This window comes from Tasmannia lanceolata, unplaced genomic scaffold, assembly GCF_043159265.1.
Source record: "Tasmannia lanceolata isolate RefF3 unplaced genomic scaffold, GAP_Taslan_0.1 ptg000008l, whole genome shotgun sequence".
NCBI classification, from domain to species: Eukaryota; Viridiplantae; Streptophyta; class Magnoliopsida; order Canellales; family Winteraceae; genus Tasmannia; species Tasmannia lanceolata.
Window position 1 is genome coordinate 65,145,897 of NW_027518685.1, and position 27,367 is coordinate 65,173,263.

General features: G+C 39.0%; 1 protein-coding gene across 7 annotated transcripts in view; it reads right to left on the reverse strand.

Annotated features, from left to right (window-relative positions):
* Positions 1-3,903: 3,903 nt before the first annotated feature.
* The window catches only part of LOC143885477 (type IV inositol polyphosphate 5-phosphatase 3-like), a 59,071-nt gene continuing 35,607 nt past the window's right edge, over positions 3,904-27,367 (reverse strand). For 5 of the 7 annotated variants that reach the window (XM_077389687.1, XM_077389686.1, XM_077389683.1 and 2 more), the window contains 5 exons: positions 25,523-25,631; positions 25,052-25,194; positions 5,364-5,598; positions 4,843-4,903; positions 3,904-4,342 (listed from right to left, as the gene is read on the reverse strand). In XM_077389687.1, the coding sequence (XP_077245802.1) occupies positions 4,880-4,903; positions 5,364-5,598; positions 25,052-25,194; positions 25,523-25,631 (511 nt within the window). In that variant the 3' untranslated portion in view covers positions 3,904-4,342; positions 4,843-4,879. Of the gene's footprint in view, positions 4,343-4,842; positions 4,904-5,363; positions 5,599-21,416; positions 21,476-25,051; positions 25,195-25,522; positions 25,632-27,367 lie in introns of those variants that run through there. The other 2 variants (XM_077389685.1, XM_077389689.1) reach the window with 2 other exon arrangements.

Consider the following 27,367-nt stretch of genomic DNA (forward strand, 5'->3'; position numbering starts at 1 on the left):
TGGTGAGAGTGATACTGATACTTTTTCAGCCATTTTGAATTGTACTAAGTTCTTCTTCAGGTAGAACTAGATACTTTCGTGAATTATGGAATTGTACTAAGTTCTTCTTCAGGTAGAACTAGATACTTTAGTGTTTTACACAAATGATTGGATTCATTTTCATGAAATCCATATTTGATAATTCACAGGGATTGGTGAAAAGGAGGAGCTTGTCTTGATTTGGACTTTGATGAAGATGACTTATTTGATGAGTAAATCTTCTAAAGTCATAAAGACTATGCTTATATTTCAGTATGCATAGAGTTCACTTTTTTGTGGAACTTTATTTTGGTCGATGATAATCATACCTCATGAATGAATTCATCTAAGATCAGTGGGGTTCACTTATATGTGAAACTACCTTTTGGTTGAGTTTAGCTTGTTGTATATCCAAAACTCTTGGTTTGTCATAAAAGAATTCATGTTTTCATTTGGATTACAGATCTTTTATGATATAGACCATATGGTGATGTGGATGATTCAATATTTTGTTTTGAACATTACACTATCTATCTATTGAATTGTGCTATATGTAGAACATAGGAGGAGATTGTTGGGTATATACTATAACCCAAGGATGTTCTAATATAAGCCCAATAAGATAATGGACCGGTGTAGTGGGCCTATTTGGGCTAGAGCCCACTAACCTATTAAAACCCTAGTGTATCTAATATATATATAGGGGCTGGAGGCAACAAACTTGGTATTCCAAATTAGATACCTTGGGTGTAATGCTTCAAGATTGTTAGCGTAATTAGGTCAAGCAAGAGTTTGTTGAAGCATTACACCCAAGGTATCTAATTTGGAATACCAAGTTTGTTGCCTCTAGCCCCTATATATAGAGATACTATAGGGTTATAAGAGGTTAATGGGCTCCAGCCCAAATGGGCCCACTACACCTAATCCATTACCTATTGGGCTTATATTAGAACATACATGGGTTATATTATATACCCAACAGACTTTCCCCTATTTTCTCATTATTTTTTAGTACGGGTATAAACATCAGAGAATGTAATTCATTACGACCTGTTCATTCCTCCCTAGAATTGGGTACCAACCAGTGGAAGTTTGCGACCACAGTATCTTGTGAGTTAACCCACTAAAGATTGCAGCTACATTTTCTGCAATGGTGTCGCAAGAATTGCAAATTAGTGAGACTTGTGACCACTATTTGATCTGTTTTCCTATAGCGTGCCCTGGGCTGTTAAGAGGGCTCTCAATTCCAAAGAGATAATGGAGGTGAAAAAGAGACGGGGTTTTGAGAAGGGGTGAAAATGGAGGTTATAAGAGGGTAAAAATGGAGTTAAATAAAGCCCTAATATCCGTTAACCTTGACTTACCAAAGAGATAAAAAAAATCTGCAGAACCACCTTCGGTCGACCGAGTGCCAGGTTCGGTCGACCACTCGGTAGACCGAACCCTATTTTTTGGATGTTCTTCAAAAATCGATTTATGGGCTCTTCTGTCACTTTAATTTCCTTTTAACTCTCATGGAAAACATGTTGAACATTGTTAAGGTACGTCAAATATATAATGAACATAATTTGATTCTGTTTTGACCCTTTTAATTTGTATTTCTATGGACGGAAGTTTTTTTTCACTGATTCACTCAAATATGGATATGATTATTCATTTTATCTTTCAAATTCAGTTTCCTTGGATTAAAACCATATTTGAAGACTTGATACACTATGAGGAGCATGGCAATTAGATATGTTTCTCAAGAATTTTCAATTTTCAAGTAGACATAGAGACATGATTTCACATGTTGAATTGCTTCCATATATTTTGACATGTTAACATAGAAATTTTACACAATATGAGCTAGCAAAGGTCATGATCCATCAATTTTCACACAACCCTAAAAAAACATTTGATTTCAAATTCGTTTCATCGATAGTCTCCTTTTCCGAAGTCACCTTCATTTTTTAACACTCAAGGGAAGAGTCCTAAAACATTCTAAAACTAACCACTACATGCAATGCAAGAAGATCTCTCTTTTAGTCTCCCAATGAAATCAGCTTACAACACTTTCTAAAATCTAAATACTAGTGTCCTGCTTGCTAAAGGAAAATTAAAAGAATAAGGTAACAGTCTCTTAACTAAGCAGGTTTCCTAACAGCTTTTGAGCTTCATTTTCGGCTCCAGGTTGCTTGAAGATTCGGCTGCATTAGTCAGTACCAATTCCCATTTTAAATTAAAGGGGTATATCTATGAAGGATTTTCTTCCCCTATGGGTAGGGGTGTCAATAAATCTACTTCGGATCGTATCCACCTATGTCTTAGTCACGATCCATTCAAATCTCTTATCAGTCGGATCAGATTCGGAGTGTTCTTCGGATCCTACTTCTTGTGTCCCTGATTACGATCCATTTCAAATCGGACCGTCCATTGGAGTGTCCTAGTGGGTCCTACTTACAAAAAAATAAAAAATCTAAGCTTTCTTCATTTGAAATGAACTCCAAAACTTTCTCAATTCAGGGAAGAATTAGTCACTATATCTAATAACAACCCATGAGTTTTGATGAAGAATAGGATTTTATTGTTGAAAAGAACTCCAATGTTCGAGGGTATTTTAGTAAAAGAACTTCGGATCGTGCCTATCCATCTAATCTTTTTGCCATGTCTTTGATCACGGTCCGAAATTTTTCAAATCTTACGAAAAGGATCCAAAATATGTCAATGGATCCTTCTAATGTGCCTAGATCCTGTCTATTAAGGTTCAGATTTAGACTATCCATCAGACTATCTGGGTCTATTGACACCTAGTCACCCCTACCTATGGGTAGCTCCTGCCAAAAACCCCTCGTGAATTAGATATTTGGAAAAGGAGACAACTAAGGGTGTCAATTTTGGCTCGGGCTCGGAAGCTCGCTCGAGCTCGGCTCGAATCCTTAACGAGCCGAGCCGAGCCGAGCCGCCAGGCTCGTTAAGCTTAACGAGCCGAGCCCGATTTAGGCTCGGCTCGGCTCGTTAAAGCTCGTTAAGAATTATATATATATATATATATATATATATATATATATATATATATAATATTAATATATACACTAAAAGAGTTGTCTAGGGAGTGAAAGGGGGTGGCAAAATATGTCACTTCATTTTTGGAACCCCATTTGTTACTTGGACCACCCCCCATAGTGTAAAAAAAGTAGTCAAATTACACTAGATAGGGCTGTCCAGGGAAGATTAGGGGTGTGAACTTAATATAACCCGAGCTCGGTAAGGCTCACGAGCCTGGCCGAGCCTGGTTCGAGCCCGAGCCGAGCTTTTGAGCTTAACAAGCCGAGCCGAGCCGAGCCTGGCCAAGCTCGGCTCGGCTCATTTACACCCCTAGAGACAACCATTGACTGATAAAAAGAGGGGTGTCAATATCCAAAATCAGAGTTCAATGAAACGTTTTCCAATGAGAGATCTTGTTGTATTAATCGTGTATTAATCGCTTTCGCAAAAAGAAACTAAAAAAACAATCAAGAAATAAAAAAGGGAATCCTTTTATTTTCCTATAAAAAATGGAAGCCATTGTCATCTCTGCCTACTTGTCAAATGAAATTGACTCTGCATGCTCGGAGAAATATCATTGAATTTTTTAAGTTGAGTAAAGACCATATTTCCTTTTAGGTGTCGATACTTGCACCTTTGCTTTGATGCAGGAAACTCCATTTTCAACTCATTCCATTGCCTTGTGTATAAAATCAAGGGTGCTGATATCAAAAAAGGGTTCCATGTAACAGTTTCCATGTTTAGTGTTTTAGATTGGGATTGCTTTCTTGTGCAGCAAAAAAAATATGTTTTGGGTTCTACCCAGAAAATACACCCCTCCCAATTCAAACTTTTTTCTACCTCTGCAACATCTGAAAATTTTGTAAAAGCAAGAACACTTCATAGCAATTGTTCAATAAATCGAATGGAGCAATACAGTTTAATATACAGCTGAACATTTGTACAGTGGTCTGATAATTAAGTTCAATCCAGAATTGCATAACTTCATCAATAGTATGGGTTTCAAGGAGAATGAATGATGTCTTGGCTGGAGATTGCTGAACTTTATCCTTGCTAATAAAACATTGAATTCCAGGCAGCAGGCACTTCAGTCTTAACCAATCTATAACTCTCTACAAGCTGATAAGGGCAGCACCATGGCAGGAAGTTATTACAAATTTCTGACCGACCCAAAGGATCATTGGAAAAGAAAAAACATATGGGGAGCATAAAATTTGCCGACAGCCATTTTGACATGTCCTAATATGTTTCCTGATGTGTTGTTAATTTTGTATCAACTGTAAGAGTTTGTGTCGTCCTGTTACAAATGAGACCATGCATATATTTTAATGTACTTGGCAAGGTAGGCAACAAAAGAACAGATGATGACTGTGAAGCAGAAGGTTTCTGAGTCTAGAGATCCTCAAATAGATGAAATTGTGTACTCTATCAGTTACTTCCAAAGCAATAGGTTGAACTCTGGAATATAGGCCATGTTTGGCCACCATGTAAAAAATATTCCATGGTTGGTTGGTTAGTTTTTGTGTGTGTGTGTGTGTGTGTGTGTGTGTGTGTGTGTGTTTCTCTCGTTCTCCTTCCTTCTCAGTCCATCTCATATAGTTGGGCCCACGAATATCCCATGGAATAATTTTTCATGGTTACCAAACATGACCTAAACGTTTTGGTTGAACTTTCGAATGTAATACATAATGATAAGCTATGTCAAGATCAGACAATTATCAAGCTTAAGAAACCATTCATTGATTGGATCTTGCGAACAAAAACCAGCTCCGAGTTGAGAAAGTTGTGGGAACTGACCCAGGTTTGTTACGGTTCGCCTGATGGGTATGTCATCCTAACGCTCCCAATCACCAAGATCCTGCATAAGCAAGTGAAAATATTTAGACACGTGGTCTCATTTGTCACCTTAAGAATTTATAGGGAGAAGATCAGAAAAGAAAGATTAAATTTCATGAAGGTTGTAATATTCACATTAAGTACGAAAACTACAGCGCACACATGCATAGGGGGTGCAACTCGGGTCGATTTTTTGAGAATTCGGGTTGAACTTTTACCATAAACTCGGGCCAGGTTCGGGTTGATTCCAATTCATATTTTAGCAAAAGCTCAACGTGACCCGACCGAAGTTACAACCCTACACATGCAAGCAGGCACACGTGCATGCACGCACTCACCCCCACGTTTTGCACCCAATAGATGGTCCTAGTTGACTACAAGTGGCAAGCAACCAGGATTAGTGGATTGGCTAGAACCCCATGGGATAGTATATGAATGGCTACCATGGTAGTTGTATATTCAGAAAAAAGCAGAAAATCTACCTCTTCAACCCTTAAACGAGTCCTGCCAACGTCAATATTCATCTCTGATATAATTTCGTCATTTTCTAGCTCTGCATCCGTGAAGGTTAGAGCTCTTTGAAGCTTCCTATGAGAGAAAACTTCAACCTCAGCCATGAAAGTGGCAATCACGGGCCGATGATCTGATAGACTTTGCTCAATCCTCTTATATTTCAGTAGCCTCATCCCCTTTCCAAATGAAAGAATGCGGTCACACCTAAACAGACAACAAGTGTTACAACCACTTAAACTAAATCAGTTACAAAATACAAAACACATAAATATGATGCATGCTCATGATAATTAAAAATTATAGCTACAGCAAAAAGTAACAAGGAAATGACCAGGAAAAAGTCAAGAGGCAAGAATCATAGGAAGCCACCGTGTGACATTTGGAAATGAATGAGAAGCATTTAGGAGGTACAACTCAAAGTAAAAAAGAAGCATTAGTGAGAGAGGTTATGTTTTTTGAGTAGCTGAAGGGGGAAGGTCATGGTAGGGTCAATTTTACAAGTCAAGGAGGGAGATCACTTTAGGTTAACGATACAAGTTAGGGTTATGGTAGGGTCAATCTTACAAGTCAAGGAGGGAGATCACATTAGGTTAACGATACAAGTTTTAGGGATTTATAGTTATATAATTTAGAAATTTTAGTATTTCTAAGTTTTAGGGAAGAAGAATCCAACTAGAACCAGGATTACAGCCGGGTAGATTCATTTTACCTTCTTCATGAATTTTTTCTAAAGGATTCATTTAGCCGACCCCAACTAGTTTGGGACAAAGGCTTTGTTGAGTTCAGTTGAGTTGTAGTATTTCTAAGTTGAGGGATGATATGCACACTCCCAGCAAATGATGAACACAACCCCAAGCTTTCATTGTTTACCCATTTTAAAATAAAATTAAACTACCTCATTTTTCCTCATTCCTCCTCTCCAACCACCAAGACCACATCTTTCTTCCCTCCTCTTAATAGGGCCATCAATCAACCTAACGCATATAGAAGTGATGTAACTTCGTAAGGACATCTTGCAAGAGACCTAGTTAGAGCAACATATGCACCATCAAGGAAGTAAGGACGGTGCATGTATACATGAAAAATATAAGGCATCATGAGAACGACAATTTGGGCTTTGAGATGTTTTTCTTCTTTTATTTATCAAGTTAGGTTGAGCGAATGGCTTAAGACATTTTGATTCAACGAGTACTTATTTCAAAGTGGCTAGATTAATCATAGGCTAGGTTCGAATTTCATGGTTGACTTAGTTGATCCTTCAAATAAATATAGAAAAATAGACTAGGCAATCAGAAAGATGTATGGCAGAAGACAAGGTAATAGGTGTCACTTTTATAAAGTATATTCATAAGATAGGCAAGTTATGGTTCTATACATAACTTGGATCGATTTTGTATATGAGAAGTTTTTAATTTCTTTTTCTTTTTTTATTTATTTATTTATTCTTTGGGAGGGGGTGTTAAAATCGAAACGTTACCTTATGGTGGCGGATTTCTTCAAGGATTGAATTGATGAACAGTCTCTTCTCCCAGCTGTCTCTTTATTTTAATCTGATATAGACTGGGCTGGGTAAACTGCCCTATTGATCGCCGCTCTACCGTTAGACTCTCGCGTGTGGTTAGTATTCTCAGTAGATTGCATAGTCATCTTCTGCGATATTCTTGCTATCCCTCTAGGTGGATCATACTTCCTTGTTGCATTAGAAGGCCATACACAGCAGTAGAGGCATCAATGCGAATGGATTCTAGAAGGAAGAATGAGGCAATGGGGACTGCCAAGATGTAAAGTTCGATTAGCTTATCATTTAATGCTGATGACAATGATTCTTTTAATCAAATTGAAATTCACCACCAATTGAGAAACCTAGCAAGTATAAGATTGGTTGTCACTATTGGAACCAAAGGTCCTCATTCAAGGAACCTCAATAGGTTTCGAGCTTGGCCCTGTTGTTGGACCCAAAAATGGAACAAAGGGATCGATTACCAAAGAGGAAGGGATCTTGTTAATAATGAAAAAAAGGTATATGCCCTCTCAGTGCAAAAAGAAACTCTGGCTTTAGAGGGGAATGGGGCTTACCAAACTAATTTCTATGGTTAAGGAGGAGACAGTAAGGGCTTGCCAAATTAATCAGAAGCTGTCTTCTACCATCAGCTCTTCGATCAGGCAATCAGAAACTGAAGCAACTCGCATCTTGCGTCGAGGTGGAGATGCTTTTGGGAATCACCTTTCATCCCTCCAAATTTGGAATACAGCTCTCAATTTAGGAGCAAAGTCGATTTGAATCAGATTATATGATGTCCCGCTACATGCATGGACATCTTCACGAGTGGGTCTTGCAGTCAAGCTCCCTTCTGCCTTTGCACTCGAGGGCTTGCCAAATTAATCAGAAGCTGTCTTCTACCATCAGCTCTTCGATCAGGCAATCAGAAACTGAAGCAACTCGCATCTTGCGTCGAGGTGGAGATGCTTTTGGGAATCACCTTTCATCCCTCCAAATTTGGAATACAGCTCTCAATTTAGGAGCAAAGTCGATTTGAATCAGATTCTATGATGTCCCGCTACATGCATGGACATCTTCACGAGTGAGTCTTGCAGTCAAGCTCCCTTCTGCCTTTGCACTCGAGGGCCAATCTCTGTCCAGCCCGAGGAAACCTTTGCACACCTCCGTTACCTTTTGGGAGGGGAACTCGGTAGAAGCGATTTGCCGCTTCCGCCTCTCTAGGCTTAACAATAGCTCCCCCCATATAGAATGCAAAATTCGCCTTCTCCTCTCCTCCGACCACTTTCCTAAAGTGTGTGTTTTCTTCATCGAATAGTGCCTTACCTTACCAAGCAGTAGAGGAGCGTCGCTCGACGAACCGAGAGCTGTCCAGTCCAGTCCCTGGCCGGCCCTCGTTCGGTCAGGTGTTCTTCGCTACCGCTCTACCAAAGAGAGAATTAAATTAAGGGCGAATCAGACTTTCGTTAGACAGACAGACTTGTTGGCCAATTTGTGTTATGTTATGAAATTTCTTATTATAGAATAGAAAGGGGAAGAAAATAACGTGAACTCAAAACTCGAGCTCTCCCTGATCATTGTTTGGCATATGCATCTGTAAAAGTTCTTACCAAAAACTGGAAGAACCTACGACCATTCATTAACTTGAAGATAGATGGTAAGAGTTTTTTAGTGGAGGTTGACTGTGTATGAGGATAGCGGCATTAATGAATCCTCGGACATTCATGTCACTGTGCCCAGCTACAACATTCAAGGCGACGAAAACCAGAGGATTTCTGGTGAGAGGCAACTGGAGGAAAACCCTATCCAGGAAAAGGAAAGGAAAGAAAAATTAATTGTCTTGCACGAACAGGAAAAAAATTCCGACTGTTGCTCGAGACTAAATTCAAAATTAAACCAAGGCATAACCAGCCTGAGACGTCAGTGGCTGGTAGTTTGAGGCAGCCATCTGAAGAAAAAGGCCGGCTATTTAATTCAAATAAGCACGCAACCTTTAATGCTAGGACACGTGCTAATACTGGACTGGACTTGCAGTACCGAGGGAAAGGAAGATATGATGGCGAGACGACTGCAGTCTTGAAACGAAGGAAAGAATTAATACACTCGAAAGAATCGCATTGGAATACGAACAGGAGAAATCTGGAGATAAGATCTTTTGTTAGCAAACATGTCGGTAATAATAAGAAGCCAAAAAGGTACCATAAAGATAAAGGAAATCCCACACACAACCGCCGGTCTTATCGGAAACATTATGATAAGCACATAGCCCGAGACTCTTCTAAGGGAGGTTTTCATCTATATAAGAGGCCTCAGGCTAGATTTCCTATTACAAGCAGATGAGAGAAAAGGAGAGACATTCTAACCAGAATCCGGCTGATAATGGATGAATTTGAGAAGAAGGGAGATTCGTCCCCCTCAAATGAGGCGGGAGAGCGGACTCTAAAGGGAAAAGGAAAGTAGAGCACATGGGGGTAGAGCATAAAGGGATCTTTAAAAAGAGCGGATACGAAAAGAGTAAGGCAAGTACGGGATCGGCAACAAGAAGTGAAATTGCCATGGAGTATCTGAAACATCAATGGAACAAATTTGAAGAGGAGGTAAAGGAAAATGAAGAAGAGTTTTTCCAGTTGACAGGAAAAAGGTCAATTGAACAGGCATATATTCTAGTATACAAGCTTCCGTTCTTTCAAAAACATCTAGAGGATGAACGTAAGGCCCTTCAGGAGGCAGGTGGGGGTGAAGAGGAGTATCAAGAAGAGGAAGGATCCGCTAATATACGAGATTCGTTGGATAGGGATCTTAGCGGGAAGATTAAGGAATGTCTCACCAGGGCAGTGCAGCCCCTCTGAAGAGGAAGAGGATGAAGTAGGCCGAGAGGAAGAGGTCACTGCTCAGGAGGATACGGATCAATTCCAATTGGAATCGGAAGGAAAAAGGACTATTCTGGAAGAAGAGGAGCAAGCGAGCTCTGAAGAGATTGAAAAGAGAGAAGCGGAAGAGAAAAAGGGTAAAACCCCTGGCCGTGGGACTTGAGAGCTTAAAGCTCTTAGGAAATGAAGGAGGGTGTTCGTTAAGTTTTGTTATGTTTAGGCTAGGCGATGGAGATTGTCTCTTGCTGGTAGGTTATGCGTGATGGGGCTGAAGCCCAGAAAAAAATTTCTTTGTGAAAGTTTCAGAGAAGTGCAGGTGGCCTAGCTAAGTGCGCTTGAGGGATTCGCTCCTTCGCTGCGCAGGGGAGTCTTCTCTCCCCTAGATGCCCATCCTACCTCTCAATTAACCAAGGTGAGTGAGAAAGCGCTTTAGGTTCTTGACTTCAAGACATAAAAATCCTTGGTGTTTGTTGTGGAGGCCGCATGGTGTTGTCTGAAAAGGTACTTTCTCAAAGTTTGATGCAGGGTTGATGTTATAAGTTTTTGTGACGTTGTTCTGATGATTGAAGCATCCTGGGATGTCAATGGAGGAAGCATACATGCAAGTTTTATTTTTCTTTTATGTTTTTTGGATTTAGGAGTATGCTCCTGGATCATGACACTATGTAATCACTAGAGGGACTACTGGTCCCCAGGTAAATTCCATGGTATAAATACATCAAGTCACTTTTTCAAAAAAAAAAGAAAAAAAAAGAAGCAAAACAAGTAGGTAATAATCATGGAATTAACCATTCAAAAAAAAAATAGTTTACTTAATTCAATATGAGCTGTCATACCTCCCAAAGATAGAACTACCTCCCAAATACAAAAATATGTATTAGGGTATATTGGTTGATATGCAATACACACAAATTGATATGCGATTTTTTAGCTTTTTCAACAATGTCAAGGAGGAATCTGCCCCAGATTCCAAGGCACTTCTCTAAATTATTTTATATTTTATAGATGGGGATTATCCTATACGCAATATGTAGTCATTACGGTTTCCCTCTCTTTACTGTTAATCAACTTAATTTTACTATTATATCCACTCTAATGGGACAATCATGCAACAGAACAACTGTGCCTATAAGATGAATGACAAGAAAAAAAGAACAAATAGAGGGAAATACAAACTACCATATACCCATGGTTTTAAATTTCGGCCGAAATATCGAAATTTCGGATTTCGGCAAAATTGCAACCGAAATTTCGGTGAAAATTTCATTTTCGTCCGAGGCCGAAATCGAAATTTCAATCCTTCCATATACCCTCAACTCAACTCAACTCAACAAAGCCTTTGTCCCAAACTAGTTGGAGTTGGCTAATCCTTGCATATACCCTAATATCACAATATACACCACCAAAGGACAAGAGAAAACAGCAACGAAATAGTAGAAGTAAAAAAAGTTAAAATAACACGATCTACACATAATACAATAACATACTAGAAACATGTAAAAAAAAATAGTATAAATTAAAATAATAAATGAGCAATATAACCGTACAACATGGATATATTTAAAAAACTCAAGAAACAGAGTACAATAATAATGAAAGATTTTATGGAGAGTCTTATTGTTGGTTAATTATCAGTGGTGTTATTGTAAGGATAAGCCCTGAAGAACTGCCCAAATGCTTTATAAAATTGTTAAAATCCTATCAGAAACTGCATCAAGTCCTTATAAACACCTAACAACCCTTAGAAAAACTCATTACAACTCTAAGATTCCACTAATTTTCCATAAATCATCTAATCATCCTTCTAAAATACGAAAATGCCCTTCTTTAAGTGAAATATAAAAAACTTAAAATCGTGGAATTAAGGAGTATTTTTCAAGGAAATTTGGACAATAACACTCCCTCACTATGACCATCTCACGAGCCTGATTTCATGAATGAAGATGATGCAGGACGATCGAAGGTTGGACTAATACTTCGCTCTGATACCAAATATGTAGGATGGATCTATAGAAGGGAAGTTTGGGTGAAAAGCATGAGAAAAAATTACGATTTTGGATCCTAAAATCTGTGATTAGATTGTAAAAATATTTCTATTGGGTTTAAGGTAGGTTTAGAAGGGTGCAGACAAATACCGAGAAGGTACCAAGAAGCTGCAGACGTATGGCGGGAAGGTGTAGGCAAGAATTTTTTGGTGAGACTAAAAGGCTAAGGGATTAAAGAATAATATGCAGAAATCAAGAACTGAAAAAGAAAAGAAAAAAGCAATGGAAGAAAGAAAAAAAACCTACAGTCTCTTTAGGTTTCCTAGGAATCTCACCTGAGAACAAGAAAGAGATAGATAGCAAGGCTAGAATCTCACCAACCAAAACCCAAGGCATCGAACCAAGGGGTTCTAGGCATCGCACTTTAAGGAAGATCAAGGCAACGCATCTTGGCAAGAAGTAGACATTACATTCACACAAGAGAGAATAAACTTCGAATCTTTTCTACTTCATCATTATCATTATAGCTAAAAGAAGAAAAGTGCCATGATGCTACATATGTTTCTTACTCCAGCACGATATCAAATTTCCTCCAACAAACGTACGATACCCTGTGGTCGACCTTCTATCTACTGGAGATCCTGCCCAATCCGCATAAGTGAATCCTTCCCCAACTTCACATGATCATGTTTCCTAAGGAAGAAGCTTTTCCCAAGAGGGCTCTTCAAGTACTTAATTATTTGAAGAACTGCTCCCCAATGGGAAGTACGTGGAGAACTCATAAATTGACTAACCACTCTCACTGCATAGGAGATATAAGGACGAGTCACAGTCAAGTAGATCAGCTTGCCAACAAGTCCCCTATATCTGCCTGGGTTTTCCAAGAACTCTCCTTGATCAGGATAGAGTTTCATATTAGGGTCCATAAGAACCTCAGCATGCTTCGTTCCCAAAGACCCTACCTCTCCTAATATATCCAGCGCATATTTCCTCTGAGACAGGGAAAGACCACCCCAAGGTACACTACCTCCACTTCCCAAAAGTACCTGAGACGTCCAAGGTCTTTGGTGCAAAAATCTTTGAGCTTCTTTATGCCTGTCCTGCCATTCTTAGCAATGATGATGTTGTCCATAACTCCATATACACTATCAAGAATATATATCTAGCATCAAAATGGGAACAGAACACTAAGTAATCAACAACACAGCGCTTCATACCAAAGCGCATAACGGCCTCACTATATCTCCCAAACCATGCATGGGGTGACGCTTCAGCCCATAAAAGGCCTTACGGAGACGACATACTGACCCCATCTCCCCCTGAGCAACATACTCAGGAGGTTGCTCCATGTAAACATCCTCAGTGAGGTCGCCATGTAAAAATGCACTCCTCACGTCCACCTGATACAACGGCCAGCCCCAATTTACTTCCAAACACGGACAGAGGGAATCTTCGCAGCTGGAGAGAATGTCTCAATATAATCCACCCCAAATATTTGAGTGTAGCCCTTCGCAACCAAACGTGATTTCAAACGTTGGCAAACACTTAATGGAGAAAACCCATCGACAACCAATGGTCTGAACAACAGACGTAGCGGAATCACTGCCAAGTGCCATTACAATGGAGAGCAACACGCAAACCTAGATGAGCTAATGCTTCTACAACCGAGTTAGGAACAATAATAGAGGATAAAGAAGACAGAAAGCTCATGTGAGAAGTAGAAACGCAATCATAAGAGACAAAATGAGAGATAGGATATGCAGAAATGTGTGAACGAGTTCGAGAAGCAATTGGGGAATCAAAAGAAATTGTAGACAGCTGATAACCTGAGGGAGACCTGTCAGAGTGGGAAAGTAATTGGTCGGGTGGAGGTGGACCTGAGACAGAAGCATTGTGATGAGGTTGCACAATTCAGCGAGGGCCACGACTATAAACCTACAACTTAGAAGATCTGACATCTAAGGAGGAAGAAGGAATGGGAAGAGGCAGTCCAGCGTCACGAACAAAATTAGTTTCAGAGGCGAAAAAGTATGATGTAGTCTCAAAGAAGATAACATCAACAGAAAGAAAATAAAGAAAATATCTGTGCAAAGTGGGACTGTATCACTTCTACTCCCTCTGTGTGCATAATAACCAAGAAAGACACATTTCTCTGAGCGAGCATCTAACCAGTCTAATCTAAGAGATAACTTGTGAACGAAGCATACACAACGAATACTTGTGGGAGCAAAGGAAAGGGGGAAAGGGATTACCGGAGGAATGAAGCACTGAATATGGAGTTTAACTATACAAGATAGAGGGGAACAGGCAATCAGCACAGCATTACTCCAATAGGGTTTAGGTACCTTCATCTGAAATACAAGAGAGCAGGCCATATCAAGAAGTTTCCTGCCAGCCACTCCATTTTGCTGCGAGGCATAGGTACAAGAAGATTGAAGAAGAATACCATGCGAGTCCATGAAAGATTGAATATCATGATCCGTCGAAAAGTATTCCCTTGGCATTATCAGTACGTAAACATCCAATGGAACAGTGATATTGATTGCAAATCTCAGAGTAAAAGGTACGAAATGCAGGGAAAACTTCTGAATGATCTTTGATTAAAAACAACTATGTCGTTTGTGAATAATCATCAACAGAAATAGTAAAGTACTTAAAACCAAATAAAGATGAGGTTCGACAAGGACGCCATACATCAAAATGAACTAACTCAAAGGGACGAGAAACACGACTAACTACTCTGGAGGGAAAGGGCATTCTATGGTGTTTTCCCAACCCACAGGACTCGCACTGAAAAGAGCTAACTAGACTCGATACTAAAACTGACTTCTGAAGCTTCGTAAATCTACACTTTCCCTCGTCTAATTGAGGTAATAACGTGTGTCCACCTCATGACCCGAACCAATCTTCTTCCCATTCTTGAGATTCTAGAAAATAGAATAATAATGGAAGACAGAAACATAACAGTTCAGATGTTTACTCAATTGACTAACAGAAAGTAAATTAAAAGGAAATTTAGGAACACAAAGAACAAAGGATAATGAAAGGCCTCAGTGAAGGCAGCTAAACATACTCCTGAGACAGGAGTAGTAGTCCCATCAGCCAAGGTAACACTATGACTCGGTAAAGAAGATAACTGAAAAGATGAAAGTAAATCAGATTTACCGGTCATATTGTTGGATGCTCCTGAATCAACAAGTCATGACCTAAAAGTAGAAAGAAAAGAGGAATTGCTACCTTGTCGGGCTAAGGTGGCAGTTGGCTGCTTGCTTTTATCCTTAGATCTCAAAAAATCATTATACTCAGCCAGAGAAACTACAGAGGAATCATCTTGCTCAGCCTATCCAGATTGAGGTACGGAGATCTTAAACACAGCAACTGAAGCATGACTAGCATATCTAGGGGGCATAAATCTGGATGCACATTATAGCAATAATCATTAGAGTGGCGCTCCATACAGCAGTGAGTACAAAAATGGGCCCCACGACCACCAATACCATGGCCTCCCCTTAAGTCACGACCACTTACATATCCATGGCAACCTCTACCACGGGCAGACGGACCACCACGACCACGACGATCATTACCCAACTGTGCATCTAGGGTTGATCGCTCAACAGACGGGTCACTCGAACCCTCAATCCGCATAGATCTCTGTACGCGAGAAAACACTTCATCAAGAGATAGAAGGGACCCTAGACCCTCTATCTGCTGACGTATATGGAGAAACTCTAGCCCCAAGGCCTCGAGAAACTGAACCATGCAAATCCTCCTGATGCTTTAGCCAAAACAGTGGCATCAATGGTGAAAGGCAGCTACATTCAAGTTGCTCACATAGAGTAACATACTAGGAGTAAAACTCTGAAACTGACTTATCTCCACGCTTCAGACTCAGGAGCTCTGAGTACACATCACAAATCATAGTCAAATTGTTCACTCCTGAATATAAGGTTGTTGCCCCTTTCTAAATGTCTTTGGAGGATCGGAGATACATAGGGCCAGCAACCTTGGGTTCCATATTGTTCCACAGAAGGGTCTTAATCACAGCATCTTCTTGCCGCCACTTCCCATACGACTTATTCTCATTGTTGGGGGGTCCCTTTCAATCTACTCAACCTTTCCTGCAGCAAGCAGAAAGGTTTCAATAACCATTCACCATGGAGGATAATTCGATCCATCCAACTTGATGGATGCCATTTGTATTTTCTCTATATCCATAGTGGAAGAACCAGTGGAGGAAGCCATCAACACACTATCTCGAATAATCACAAGTCACCAATCACACCACGGGCAACCAACACAAGAAAGAAATCACCAGTGACTTCATAGAACTAAGCCAACAAAGAAAAAGAGTGCTGACAATGGATCCCGAGCCTTCGAATCATAGACTCCCACAAAACATCTTTCGAAAGTGATCAACTCACCAAATCAGCCCTATATCCAGATTCAAGGCAAAACGAAGAACGTACATACAAATTGGAGACTTACGGAATCAAAAGGGTGGCGGTAGAGGCTTATGACATCAAGACGACGACGACCAACAACAATAGACACACTAGTTAGAGCCCTCCAACAACCCTAGAAAATTAGGGTTACTGATTGCGTGAACAGTATTGTTCACGTCATACTATTCATGCAGCACTGTTCACGCGGTGTTCCGATACTGTTCACGTGAAAAGTAACGTTTTTTGAAGTTTGGAAGAAAAGAAAGAGAAAGTGAGAGAAGAAAAGAAGGATGATAATGTAAGAAACCTAGGGCTCTGATACCATGTTGATGATGAAGGAAAAAAGTTGAAAGAGAGACATGAGAAAGAGAGATGAAGAAAAGTGAGAGTCAATAATAATGACCCCTCATAAAATATGATATATGTATATAATTAGGGTTAAAGACTAAATTACCCTTCAACAGAAGCATTTCGATTTCGATTGGAAATTTTGATGAAAATCCCGTAAAACCAAGGAAACATACGAAAAAGTATGCAACTGAAAGAATTTAAAGATGGAACTTCAAGAAATGCTATAATAGGCACAAACACACACTTAGAAACCGTCACATAAGCAAGAGAATCATCCATAATGGTTTAAAAACATCGAACACCTAGCAACATACACTTTCGCCCATGTCTTACAATTCCGTGCATAATAATTTCACAAGTAATTTAGACAAATATTTATACATAATACATGCACCCCATTTTGTATGCAATTCATATAAATATAATTATGTAATACATGCTAATATAGTATACCAGTACTACGCTTACGATTTTGGTTTATTCATGTCGATGGGGATGGAAATGGAAACATTTTGATCGTTTCGTTTCCATTTCGATGGAAATTTAAGTCCATGCATTGGAAGGTAACCACATTCCAAAGGTTTTCAAATTTGTTTTGATAATCTATAAATAGAGTATCAAATTCGTTAGACACCCGGTGTGCATTAGAAACCTGCCTTTACAAAAACATAGGCTTTGCGGCCTAGGCAATGGCAAATGGTATATGCCAAACACACCTCTCTCTCCCTTGATCCTGTGTCGATCTATTTGAAGGTTCCTTTGATCTTATTATGTGTGGGGACTTCCACATCGATCAAGCCTCATAGCAACCTTAGCCAATAATTCTAGAATTGCATCAAACTTCTTTTCGACCATCTCCAAAATTTTGTAACATGATTTCTCCAAGGGTTGAGTTCACGATTAGATGGGGGAACAGTAATGATCAAGAACTTTTGTACCGATGCTTTATCCTGAGAAAACATTTCTCAAGATTAGTGTAGTTCAAATTCATTCTTGTGTGTTGTAATCAAGATGAAGACGTGTCTTCTAGTCGGTCAAACAAACACACTTAAAACATTGATAAAGCTGCACAAACAAATGAATTAAGTGAGTATAGATACCTACAGACAGTATAATATGTAGAGAGTTTTTCAATTTACTGTACTTTTTAATGTTTTTTTTTTTGAAAGATGACATATATATTCATACTAAACATTACAACTAGAAGGGACCAGGAGTCCCCCGCAATACATAGTGTGAAAATGAAAAGGAGCAACTCCAATGCCAAAAGAAAATTGAAAGTATAAAAAAATAAAACCTCCATTTCCAAACGCCTACTCAAACCTCCATTGAGGAACTTCAACCATCATCTAACAAACCTAATACTCCACCAAAACCTTCATTTACCAAGTCAACCAATCCTGATTCAAACCAAGGACTCATACATAGAGACGCGACGAGGATTGTCAGAGGGATAAGTCCCTCAAGAGGCGAAGGACCAGGGTCCCTCAGCACACTCAGATATTTCCCCTACCGTCCAAAAGCATCAATTAAAGCCAAGAACGAGACCTAAACAAACCAAAACGGAAATGCTAACATCCTCCTTCCATGACCTTTCCCAAACAATCTATGACTCCATTAAACCAAGAAGCACTAATCCCTCTCATAAGACCAACGAATCATCCCCAAAAAAACTTGCACCATAAACTATTTACGAACTGAAAGTCCCCTCATCATTTCTTCAGAGCTTTAAGTTCCCTACTTCCCCTGGCAGGTGTCTTCCCTTGATGTCAAAGAGCATTTCCTTCGTCTTCTCCACATTATCCTCGAATCCAATACCCAGAGCCCTTCCCATTATTGACATCTCACCAAATTCCTCTGAGAAAGCCTGATTTTCCTCCTCTGTCAATTCCACATCCTCCACCATCGATGCCTGCTCAGCCCTTTCCAAACAACCTTTAATCTTTCCACTTAGGTCTACATCCATTGAGTCTCTAGAAAAGCTTGTCTGTCTGGAGTGCCCCTCACTACCCTCATCCTTCCAGTCTTCTTTAGATTCCGACTCCTCATCCAGAGCCTTCTTCTCGTCCTCGAAAGATTTTTTAAAGTAGGGAAGTTCATGAAGGGGAACACAAATTTCCTTCAGTGATTTCTTGCCTGTTAAAGCTTCCAGCTCCTTTTCCTTCCCTTTGGCTTCTTCTTAGAGTCTCTTCCACTGGAGTTCCAAATAAGCCTGAGCTACCTCCCTTTTTTAGGCTGATTCATGTCGCTTACTCTTTTTACCCTGTTCATATTTCTTGAAAGACCTCTTTACCTCCACCCCCAATCCCTCCTCCCAAGCAGACATCCTTTCACCCTTATAATCCACCCCCTTTCCTTCATCAAATTAGGAGGAGCACGCAGCCATGTTGGAGTTTTCTAGCAGATCGAGAAGGATGGAGACAAGTTTCCTTTTTTTCCTTTCTTTTTTGTGTATGCAAGTATGCCTTCTCTCCCTCTTTTTATATAGAAATGGACCGACCTCTTTGTCCGGCACTAAAGGCAGTTTCAAGTAATTATTATACTCAAGCCCATCCTCTCGATGCATGTTGGAAGCAATGTTTGTACGAAACCCTTTCGTATCCTTATTAATGTGCTTGCCACGTCTTCCAGATTTTGGGCGCCAGGTAAAAGATCTCTGACTCCCTTTTCAAAAATCCTTATGATGATTGATTTTTCTGATACCAGGTGAATTGACAGCCTTAACTCGCATCGGGAACCAGTGCTGGCTGGTGTCGATTTTTCTACCCTGTTTCAACTCCCCTCTTCTCCAAGTATCCATACTTGAATTGCCACGTGTAAGCACATTTAATGTTCTATGCTTAGCCATCACAGGTAGCCGACTTACTTCAGGCTGCCTTGGCCTTAGCATACCAGCCAATGAGGTTTCACCCCTATTGGACCCGATTTCAAATTTCAAATTTGGATCCAACAGGCCTTTTTCCTCCACCTAAGAGAGAGGTTTTTTTGTCTTTTCTAACCTCATCAACGGCGGCCATCTCCTCTGGTACGGGATATGTATTACACCTCCAAACGTAGTGGGTTCAATCCCTATCTGAGTCTTATCATTTTCATACTCATAACCTCCATTAACAATTTCTCCAATGGGCATACCTCTAACACGAATTAAATAGCTTTTACTCTCCACTTTCATTTTAATACCACATGTTTCCAATGTAAGGTAAGAACTTTAGCAGATGCAAATTCCATGCAATAATCACGGTTCCCTGACAATTGAACTTGGAGGACCTGCCCAAAAATCTTAGCTAAAGCTTCAACTAGGACCTGCCCAAAAATCTTACGTAAAGCTTCAACTGTGGATAGAGACCACGCGTGGAGAGGAATGTTGTAGAATCTTAGGCATATTGTCTTTGCTCCAGTTTGAAGGGCCGGGTTCCAAGTCTGAAGGGAGGCTATACAGCTTCACATAGCGTCGCCACCTTGACGAAGTACCCAACTTGCTTGCTTCTCTGATTCAAATCTGAATAGAATCTCCATTGAGTTGATTACGAAGGGTTTGGGAAGTTGAGATATACCCCATGCTTTTTTAGCCCATTGGCAAACCTCCTCAAGTTGCCATGAGGATCCTTTCATACTTCCCACCAAGCATTTTTTTAAGGGCCTTCTTACGCTCCTCTACCTTTCTACCAGGTATGATAAATTCCGGATATCGGCCGTTAAAACCCAAATCTGGCCCATCCTCCTCCACATCCTACCCCGCATGACATGAGTAACCTCTTCTCCTCCTTCCTCTCTAAACAGTAATGTAACGACCAGGCTTCCATTGCTTGAGGTCGCTACCAAAAACCACAGATTTTTTTTTTTACACCAATCCAATATAAGCGGAAGCGATACGAATTTAATCCAAATAAAGCATTACTTTAATTGTTTACCTCAATCAATAAGACAACCCTGTTCCTTAACCATGAAATGAAAATAATCCAACCACGAATTAAAAGTCAACTATAATAAAATCTTAAAACCAACTGAAATAAAAAGAACTAAAGTCCACTAAACACGACTCTCGGTAATGACACCATGTCACTCAAAACTTCCGACACTGAGATCTTCCCCATTCCCGCATTGTTTCATCAAATATTTTCGTTGACGAAAGCTCCTTCCTCTTCACCTACATTTCCTGTAGCATAGGTGGGTTAGAGTGAAGTAAAGGGAACTCTCAGAATAATGAAAATGACAATACTTCCTACAATAATGGTACAATAAAGAAAACATGAAACTTAAGCAATCTTCGTAGTATTCAACACAATGATTAATGATGAAGTTCAAAATGCAAATGCACGGCTCATAATTAGAATCTTCTCTCATTTTTCCCCAATGATCATCCGGCAATCCCCATCGGTTTTCTTCTCATATACAGCGGTGGCTTTCTAGCCTGGCCAGTGATCATTGACCATCAAGGACCCTTCGTTCCCTAACGGAACGTGATCCACATTAGGATTTCGATCAGTTCACCACAAGGGTTCCTCCCAAATGCATCGCCTACCAGCTGTCGTACGCTCTCAGGCTAATCGGCTTTTGGCTTTTCGCCCAAGGTTGGATCCAAGGGTTTTCCTTAGTCCTCCCTCCCATTATTCTCAAATACTATGTATGTATGCATATTACTTTTTAACAAGACTTTTCTTTTACTACTACTCTGAATATTCTATCCTTGCATTTATTTCAAGAATTTACTATCCAACTTTCATACATCATTCTACTTGAACTTGTATAGCATATTAATAATAAATATTTCAAACTACACATGATCAATTAAACATTCCATCATTATAAGAACTAGAGTAACAAAATCGCATTATTTGCATAATCATTATTAAGTGAGTAAACCGATACTTGCCTTGATTTTTCCGAGTTCGAGAAGTAGGGATCTCTAAGAAAGAAGCCAAAATATTCAACCTGACAATAACATACACGAAGAGTCATATAGCCTTTCCTAAAGTTCAATGTTCACTCTTCTTTTAGTTTGTTTGCCTTTGTCCATTTCCTTGATGCGTTTTAATGTCTTTCTTTACCAAATCTTTCTATAAACTCCTATCTACCATTTTTATTATCAAACCTTAACTTTTAATTTAAAAGTTGATTTATTGTTTTATTTTTGCAAAGTTTTTACTGCTGATCTTCCGTTACTTTTCTTAAATTTCAGCAAAGACAAAACTCCTATGTTCGGTTATCAAAATTCTCCTTCTTTTCCTAAATTGTCAAGGATTAGAAAACTGTCTCATATTATTCTAAATTATGTTTTGCTGTCCCAAATTAAGTATACCTACAAATTTCAGCAAAAACAATTGATTTTGGTGCGGTTATCAAAATCGGGTTTGTATCTCTTATATGTTTACAAAAACTTTAATAACTGATTTCGGATTTCTCCATATGGTCCCATATAAAACAATATATTCTTGTGCCATTATCAAAAACACGAAAGTCACTGAATCTGATTTTAAAATCTGAATTCCAACACTTATTTAATGTATTATTCATTCCTAAAAAGGCTTTTATTCTATTTCTTATTGTTTTCAAATAAAACGAAGATACTTGGTGCCGTTATAAAAAATATGATAATCATTAAATCAGTTCTTAAATTGATTTCCAGCAAGTATATTTATTTTCAAGTTGATTTCCATTAGATTTTTATCCTAATTCATTTAAATTTTAGATAGGATGAACCTAACGGGTGCGGTTATCAATTCCGTTTTTCGGTTCATATGGGCAAGTAATTGAGTCCAGATTTGAGATTTCTTATTCATATTATCTAAATTATGATTTTAGATCAATTCATAACCTATTCGAAGAGAAATTCAACCTTTTCGAACGAAAATATGTTTATTCGAAGGAAAATTAAAGATCGATTTATTTCAATACTTACTTGGAGATGAAAATCCCGATGAATCACCATTCCCTACTTCTTTTCCTCTTCTCTTCCTTTCCCTCTTTTTCTTTTTCTCCCTTCCCTCTTACTTTTCTTTTTCCCTCCTGGAGCACTCTCTCTCTCTCTTTCTTTTTTTCTGTCTTTCTTTCTCTCTTTTTTCGTTGGACGCACCTCTCTCTCTCTCTCTCTCTCTCTCTCTCTCTCTCTCTCTCTCTCGAACGTGTGAAAATTTTGGGGGAGAGAGAGAGGGACGTCCCATAATATATATATATATATATATATATATATATATATATATATATATATAGTGGTGTGTTGTGTTTCCAATTATTTTGAGGCATCTTTCCCCAAATCACTTTCTTATTTAATTTATATGCTATTTTCTTAATTTATTCCTAATCGTATATCAAACGAGAAAAGAAAGTTTACAAAGTTCAACTTGTAAGGAGGAAAGTGGCCATATTACAATTAATAGAAGTTTTTTTGGGAGGAAAACGTGTGCACGTCCCATAAATTTGTGGAGATTTGAAATCTCCATGTTTTTAGCATCTTGGATATCTTTTCCTATTTTCTTTACTTTTATTTTATCTCTTTCCTAGATCTAAAGATCCTATTGGTTACTAAAAGTAATTATGATGTGGCAAGGATTCCTAAATAAGAGAAATACTAATCTTAATCAAAAAGCGGTTCAAAGTGTGCCCCACTTTTCTAAAAAAAAATCCCAATAATATTAATCCCGTAATTAACCCATACCCATACCATAAATGGGCCATAACTTCCTCAAATCACTTTCGAATCGCGAAATCTTAGGCCCGTTGGATAGATAATCGAAAAATTCATCCAATGGGACCAAAATCAAGTCAAACGAACAAAATTTGATGCCCCAAAATTTAGCTAATTAAAGTGACGAAAATAAATAATTTTCTAATTAATATTTTCCTCCTTTTTCTAATTAAGTTACAAATTCACAATTTCCATGTGAAGTCTTTTACTTGGGTTTCAAGGAAATTTTTTTATTATACATAGTTTAAAGATAATAAGAAAAGAAAATTTAAGAGTCATCGATTTTCTAAATCTCTTGATCATAGAAAGATCAAGGGAGATCGACGCTCGAATGACATGATTTGTCATATATATAAGTCAGATTGACGATCCAAGGGATCCTAGGCTTGATCCGACGGTTTGAAAGGTTCCGATTTCAGTTCTAATTCATGCGACCATCAATCAAGAGGGATTTACTAACAAAATTAATAAATAGTTGAACATCTAAATGGACCTTGGAAGGGTCGGTCTTTACAAGTAAGCATTTTCTGCATCGGCTCCGTCTACCAAAGTTATAGTATCCACATTCTGCACACTTCCAATCCCTAACATGGGATTGATTTGGGATCGCGTTTGTTCTTAATCATTCAGCCCATCTTCCTGATTCTCTTCTGCGACCAGAAAAATTTCTCCTATCCGGATCTGGACTCTCCCCCTCGCTACCTGATCCAATGGCATACGCACGGCGGTTCCTCAGTGAAGATCGAGGAATTTATACTCTTCCTATTGCCTAGAAGTATAAGACTTTTCCTACAACAATCTCTCTGAATCTCCAGCGATTGAAGAGCTTCAAATACAGAATAGCCAGTAGCTACGATGTCAAGATACACAGCTTTCAGGCTTTCTATTCTATACTCACAACTACAAATTCCTTTACCGATAGCACTTCCCAATATGAACGAACACCCCCGGGGAACTCTCCTGCCGGCCTAACCTCCATTCGAAAGAACTCTCCTGCCGGTACCCAAGAAGAAGTGGGGAAAGGTTGCGGGCTGAGGGAGGTTTCGGGGCTAGGAACAATCTGACGGAAAAAGGCCCCGGAAGATTTCCAGATCCCGATGATCTTGCCTTCATCAGATGCGGTCACGTATCTTGCCTTCATTGTGACCGCATCTGCAAAGCAGGTAATCTTACTCAAGCTGAAGAAACATTTGACGAGATGAAGTTGCTTGGTCTGCCATTGGACAAAAGATCTTACGGATCAATGATAATGGCCTACATCACATTAAAAAGCACTGTACTTTTTAATGTGATAAATAACAAAAGATCTTACGGATCAATGATAATGGCCTACATCACATTAAAAAGTATGTCGAAAAAATATGCATACAATACACTACCTTTTCAAGAAAATCATGATGAAGATACTCAACGAAAGATTAAAAAATCGTAAACATAATTAAAAAGTACTATTAAAAAAAAAGCATAATTAAAAACTACTATATTTCATTACAATCCTTTACAGAAATGAGTTCTATTGTAAAAAGAATTCCTTATGTGGAAATTAGTTTTAGTTATTTCTGTGAACATGTTCTCTATTTTAGTGAGATTTTACAGGATATTTCCTAAGTAAACCAACAACTTCTTAAATAAGGTGAGAATTCAGTCGCTAATAACTTTCCAGGAACAAAGCCTATGACCTTGCATACAGACACTCAGCAACCTGTTTAAATACAACTATATAGACGCATCAGAACAATGAAAAAGCAACAATAAAAGAAACACAAGAAATCAGCGGATAGATCAACCACATAAATAATAGGCAGGGGTTGATGAACGCATACCAGGCAGGAGTGCGCCTCCCAGCCTTCGGATCCTCTCCGAAGTACTTCTTAGAGTTAAACTCATATTTATACGTTGGGGAAAAATTTAAAGTACCCTCTGACCATCCGTCGAACACATGACCTTTCTTTAACTCTCGTATCAGCTGCCAAAAGACGGCAGTTTTAAGTAAACAAAAAGACCTTGGTTTAGTCAAGAGGCACCAGAAAAGAAGCAAAATAGTACAAGAAATCATTAGAGTATCGGCATAGTTTTTTCAATGCTGCTTGTGTTCATTTCTGTGTATCAAGTTTCCAGGTGTTAATCTTAATTATTTTCAGTTAAGATGTCAATCTATGGTCAATTAGACATTTATAACACTTTAAAGAACCATCGTTTGGAAATTGTACCAGTTTCAACACCAAGAAACAAGGGAGCTTCTTTGAGAGAATCAAAGGAACCATTTCAGACAAGAAAAATATAAGATAACTTACCTGGTCCCTCTCCGCCAATTTCGACCATTCTTTGTTTGAGATGAATTCTCGTGTCTTCTCATATGATAAGTTGATGCGGTAATTCAAATCACCAAACCAGATAATTCTTCTGAAAAGAGAACAAAAACAAAATGAATTTAGATTTCCTGGTGGAAGTGTGAAAGAAAATGTAGGTGATGAAAAAATGTATGGTTTGCTAAATGTTTTCTTCTAAATGTAACAAGTTCAACCAACATACTCATGTAGGACAAGTACAGCTATGTGCAACAATAGGGAAGACAAGGTGCTGCAAACAAGTTCACTATTTCTACAAAGAAACCCCTAGCATTAGTAAAAATGTTTTTTTTTTAATCATCTCGAGATTGATTTTTCCAGAGGTATCATGCAGCTACAAGGTTTCATGTTTATAGAATATGATTGGCACCATAGCTACCAGGTTGGGGACGAACTTGGGAAGTGAAGGGTGAAAGAGAAGGGGGGGAACCAAAGGGAAATGAGAAATAGGAAAGTGATAGGAAATCAAATGAAAAACACATTGAGAAATGTCATACGAAATGTATTAGAAATGTTTAGGAAACGATGGGCATGCATCATGGGAAACACATGAAATGCAACGGAGATATTAGAGAAATGCACCTGAAGCATGTGGGAAACGCTTCTAATGCATGTGGAAAATGCCTCCAAAATGTGAGAAAAAAACACTTGCTATGTTGGGGTTTGGAACTTTATCATCTTCAACCACTAAGAAGCGGGTTCAAGGCTTGGTTGGATTGGGAAATTAAAAAGAAATCTTTGGCCGATTTTCTTATGAGTAAGACCCCTCATCACCGGGGAAACATTTTAAGAGAGGTGTGCTAGGAGGATGGAGGGGCGGCACAACACTATTGGCCAGATTCTGAGCAATATAGTGGATGATTTAAGACAACTAAGCCTTTTATTAAAGCCATTTTGAGAGCCATCTATGGTGGACCAAATCACGCTAGATAAGTTGATGATCAAAGCTCGTGAGCCGAATATCCTAAAGGATTCTTGGGTTTGGTGAAAAAGGCAGGACAAAGGTTTTATGAAGCTAAATGTTGATGGGGCCGCCAAAGGTAATCCGAGAGAGGCTGGAGGTGGAAGGGTTCTTAGGAATGAGACTTCTTCGGTTGTTTTCGGATTTTACTCTTACTAAGTAATTCCATGAACATGCTTGCCAAGGCTAGAGCTTTATTGGATGGTCAACGCATTTGCTTGGCTCATCATTGAGTCTGACAGCAAGGTATTGGTGGAATTCACCTCTAAGAAAGGCCCGTGTCCGTTGCCACTTCTGGAAGGAAATACTTGCTCTTCTTGAGTCCTTGCGGCCGTCTATCCAACATTAGTTCAGAGAAGGTAATTCGGTAGCTGACGCCCTTGCCAATGCGGCATGTGACTCTAAAGAATCATCCTTCTTTGATTCGTGGCGTGAAATGCCCCGTAAAGCTCGAGGGGCGGCTCGGTGTGATGCTTTGGGTCTTCCTAACATTCGGTCCTCTAAGACATAGGGCTGTCTCATGTTGGTCACCCTTCGCTGCTGTAATATTCTTAGGGTCTATCCCCTTATATGTATCCAGAGGCTCGGTCTAAGTCTTCTCATTCTTTCTGATGCAATATATATATATATATATATATAGCTGGTCCGCCCCAGGGCCTAGAACAACTCCGGGTTTAAAAAAAAGCACTTGGTACGTTTTTATATTAATTTCTGTTAATTTTTTATTCCATTACCTAATATTTTCCCTTTTTTAATTTGTATTTCCATAATTTTTAATGTATTTTGTGGGTGTTAGTAGAGTTTGAATTTGTTAATTTCAAATTTCTATA